This window comes from Morone saxatilis, unplaced genomic scaffold (assembly GCF_004916995.1).
Source record: "Morone saxatilis isolate NCDOM2014 unplaced genomic scaffold, NCSU_SB_2.0 Contig5, whole genome shotgun sequence".
In the NCBI taxonomy this organism is placed as follows: domain Eukaryota; kingdom Metazoa; phylum Chordata; class Actinopteri; family Moronidae; genus Morone; species Morone saxatilis.
Genome location: NW_023340095.1, coordinates 15,310,878 through 15,315,562, shown reverse-complemented (window position 1 = coordinate 15,315,562; position 4,685 = coordinate 15,310,878). Strand labels below are relative to the sequence as shown.

The 4,685-nt window shown below is 39.9% G+C and overlaps 1 protein-coding gene across 1 annotated transcript in view; it reads right to left on the bottom strand.

Moving 5' to 3' along the window:
• The window catches only part of egfl6 (EGF-like-domain, multiple 6), an 8,553-nt gene extending 6,657 nt beyond the window's left edge, over nucleotides 1-1,896 (bottom strand). The window contains exons 1-2 of the mRNA XM_035675897.1: nucleotides 1,524-1,896; nucleotides 59-165 (exon numbers count right to left, since the gene is read on the bottom strand). Coding sequence (XP_035531790.1) covers nucleotides 59-165; nucleotides 1,524-1,597 — 181 coding nt within the window. The 5' untranslated portion in view covers nucleotides 1,598-1,896. The remainder of the gene's footprint in view (nucleotides 1-58; nucleotides 166-1,523) is intronic.
• Nucleotides 1,897-4,685: the final 2,789 nt, after the last annotated feature.

The following is a 4,685-nucleotide window of genomic DNA, read 5'->3' as shown; positions in this document are numbered from 1 at the left end:
ATATATATATATATATAAATTACGAACCAGTCTTTGAATCAGTCTGGACTGTTCTTACCCTCGCACTGGCCTTTACTGTTTTTCTTCCAGCCATAGCAACACTCCAGTCTCCTGCCATAGCGACACACACCCGCTTGGTTTCCAGTAAGGACTTGTCGGTAGTGCCTTTGTAGAACAAGAAAGGAGTAGAGGGTAAGATGTGTAGTTTCACTGCCTTAGCAACATTTATACCCCACCCTGGTTAAGTCATAATATACCATCAACAAATTTGGCCTTTAAGCAAAATTTTATCACAATAACAACAATGAAACACTAATGACAAGTTTAGGTTATTACAAATTCAAATATTTGATTAAAAAAATGATCCCAACTCATCCACTGTCTCACTAAGCAGTCCCAACTGAAGATATTCAGCCATTCTTTCCTTCTAATTTTTGTCCCAATGGTAGTTGTGTGAAGAAAACAAACAACCTAAATAAAGTGTCCCTCACAGGCTCGCTTAGTGATAAAAGCGGAGCTCCCTGTGGAGCAACAGCCAGCTGACAGGATGTAGGTTACAGATGCAGAAAAACACACTAATCAGACACTTCCTGCATTGCTCACTGATACCTTATGCCCAACCATATGTCCTTCTTTACTCTACCTTGATCTTGAACCTGCTATAAAGTTATTCTCAGTTGCAGTCTGCATTGCATTAAAAATAACTTGCAGTACATATAGATTATATTGCGTGTGTGTATTTTTAACCTGTAAATTAAATTAACAGGGTAGGATTCACATTGCCATTGACTTACTGAATAGGTAAATTCATGTCAGAATCACACGCAACCGAATCTTACAGCATCATTATCTCTACTTTTAGTGCCCAGTGCCAACCCTTATATCGCAGATGTTTTGGTGTCACAGAGGTGGCATCCTATAAGCAGCCTTGGCTCCATTGGGACTGGAGGAATCTGAGACTTGATCGAAATTAACCAGAATAGCCCACAAGAGAGGGGCTCCTAAGTGTGACAGGTGCTCTTCATTCAATAACAGTTGCTGTGCCACATTTAGCTGACCCACTGTCAAAGCTCTCATAGTCCTGTGCTAGCAGGGGCAGCAGTGGGTACATACCATCTAAAACAACAGTTTTCCCAGTAAAGATTTAAAGCACATAATTCAGTGCAAAATAGGGGGGTTCATGTTACTCATTAAGCTCCTCTTAAAATAAAACCGGAGGAACTAGCAGTTAAAATGCCAGTAATCCCTTTTTTTGGCCACAGGAAGTGGGCCAAATTGTATATCAGACAATGCTGCTGGAGACACCTTTGGTTTATTATTGGTGCCAGCGCATTTCAGAGTCACTGCAATGTAAAAAAAAAAACTTTATTATATATAGAAATCTATCTGACATTATCCTGGAAGGTCGTTTTAGTTCTTGAATGAGTAAATATCCAAGTAAAGCTTACACCTGCTGCAGGTCTCAGTACAAACACAGCGTGCAACATCAAACGCTCAAACGTTGCTATAGTTCATTGACTTACCTATGAGCGTCTGCACTCCCAGAGGAGATGTGGAGCAGGAGAAAAAGAGCACTGACAACGGTGAACGGCTGCATGTCTGTGACCGTGAGCAGCCGGAGAGCTTTGTTTCCCACGGGGCTGACTTTGGTTTCTGTGAGTTCCAACTATTCCTCCTGGGGGGCTTACTCTCTTTAAAAATGCTTAGACAGGAATGGGGTCTTAGTTACACAAGGCACGCCAGATTTCATGTATTTCCAGAGCTCAAAGTCAAAGTCTTCACCGGGGGAAGAAAGAAATCTCTCTCTCACTCTTCAGTGCTGCACCTACACTCTACGTATTATAATTTGCTTCCTCTTCTTCTTCTCTGAAATTCCAAAGGTGGGTTGACACTGAAATGACACTGCACAGTGAGGGATAGGTTGTGACTTTTGGTGGTAGGAGTGTGTTTGTAAGGGGGGTGGGGATTAAGTTTAGGGGGTTCTCCTCTCTTAACTGAAACCCTATACAAGACCACATGGAAGTCTTCCTGTGGATCACCAGAAGGAAAAATCATACTGCTGCACAGATGCATTGTATATTGATCTTATTTTGTGTATTTTCTTGGATATCATAAGTGTTACATGCATTTGTTGCAACCGTGGTCTGTCCGTGCTGTATTTTTTGTGGGGTGGGATGGGGGCAATTAGCTTTATCGGCTAATTGTGGAACTCAGACATGCATAGGCCTGTCATTAGCAGCTCCAGTACTCTTTGATGTCTTTCTCACAGGTAGCACATAAAGCTTTGCTCTCTCATACATGCTCACTCCAAGTTCAGCCATAAAAACATTTAATGAGTTTTCACGGCTCAGTCAGCTCCAACATCTGGTCCTGATCTTCCAGAGGTAATTTTTGGACTGAATTCATTTACATATGTGCATGTCTGTCCACTGCTGCATTGTCCAAAGAGGCTCGAACTGACTCTTTAAAAACTGTAATGGAAATAGCTTTCAGATGATGGTTTTTAACATTACCCTAAGTCTGTGCTTATTTTGTCAGACATTCAGTACTGATGTCAGACAGCAGAAATGTTTCAATGTTATATTTAATTTTGTTTGCGCATTTTGAGGTCAAACCAAATTCACTTCGGGCACTCCCATTGTTGCCCCCATTTATTGCAAAAATAATACACATTTGAGTTTCACAAACATTCGTTAACAGAGCGGGCCATACACTACAGCAATTAAGATGAATTTGAACTCAAATTGCTGAATCTGCATGCAGCAGTTCCTAAATGCTTATCCAGGAGGGCGCTTTGGAAGTGGAAGTTTGGTTGCTGGGAAGCAAGCAGTGGTTGCCACAAATATGCAGCGCTAAGTACTGGTGTTGGCAGAAAGTATGTAATATCTCTTTATAAGGGAGCAAATATTCCATCAAACCCCACGGACAGTGCCAATTAGCATGACATTTAGTTCACCATAGCTTAACAGCATAGTTTAGTTGTCATAACCGCAATCTAAGTAGTTTTACTTTCTTAGGCATAAACACACTACCTTTGGAGAGCTCAGTTGTCTATGTGGACCACCTAGTTGTTGGAGTTTGGTTGTAGTTATATACAGTATAATTGAAAGGTGTTTGGAACAAATTGGAAGGTGTTTTGAGCATCTCTTTTGTGTTTAACTACAAATGTGGTGGATAATGGTTGGATGAGTGTGTACTTTGAGAAATTAATATGAATATTACTTTAGTGCTTTGGGAAGAAAACCTTTAGGAAGCATTGTAGGGGAGAACATTCACTAGATTACATGTCAACAGCTTTTTAAAACTTTCATTGCATTTTTCGAAGAGAACACGAGCGATGTTCTTCTCTTATGAAATATATGGCAGTAACAGTACACTGAATTCTTCCTTGAGAAATATGGGGTTGACTTTGGTTTGCAGTAAAAATGATGGAACGTGATACATTGATAATCTGAGGAATGAAATAAGAGCTGTATTCTCACAAACAAAGGCTTGTTGTGTTGTTTTCTGTACAGTGTCAGGCTCTAGCCTGTATTATTGCAATAAACAAAAAGTCATTGTTTGAGTATAGTACAGTGCATGACATTATGTACAGCAACTGCTTTCTAACATCATATATAGTACTTTCTATTATCATTAACTTGTAACTTATAACTTTCATTTGACTCTTGAAATCTTTACCACCTCTGGAAATTCCTGTGGATATGAATAACGCACACACATACAAGCGCACATTTCCCTTGTGTGTCCCATTTCTAGTCTGCAACTTGACTCTATGTGACATCTCAAGCATGCAGGTCAGTTGTGTTTCCTTGGTGCTGCTATGTTGGGTGGTGGGTGAACCTGATGAAGCCATTATTCTCACAACAACAGCACCATCTTCTGTCCAGGAGAAAGCCCTGGAATTTAGACCCCTTGCTCCAACTGGTTTATTTCTGTGCAGTTTAATGGCTTTTGGGCCAGTTTAGTTAGCAAGGGTGAACTAAATATGTGTGTAAATACATGAAATATGCGAATCATTATACTTAAAAATACACAAGGATTGTTTCATTTGTGGTTGTTATGAAGCATACCATGCTGCTGGTTGTACAGTATGTATCTAAAAATAAAAATGTCTGCCCTGAAATGTAGCTTTTGTTACTGCTCAAATGAAAAAGAAATGTTTCGAGTATGTATAGTTTACCGTTTAGTATTAATGTAGTATAACTTTAGAGTCTTCTTTGCGTGTGTAATTAAATTCTCCCCCTGAAGAACCACAGAGAAGAGTGTCTTTATTTTTATTTAATTCTGCTTTTTGCCAGGAGGGGGAGATATAGTTCAGCCAAGAGGTGGACAAAAAGTCATGTGTTGCTAAATACTATGACTATGTAATCTGCATGCAATTGAATTTCATCTTCATAATGGCAATGCCAGCTGTATCACCTGGATTGCAGATGTGTTTTAACAAAGCAGGTCTGGCTCATGATGATTTTGGTTTAATATGTTCTGCATGAGTCGGAACAGGAATCTCAGCTCTTTGTGAGTGGAATTTTACCAGTGGTTGTGATCTATAGTGTGCTGTGTCTCTTTTCTCTCACCAGAGGTCCCTGTCTGTCTGCACGTATTTTGTGTTGACTGACGTAAGCAGCACCATGTCCTGAATGTGAGTACAGGTTGAGGCACATTATAAAGAGAAGTGGATATTG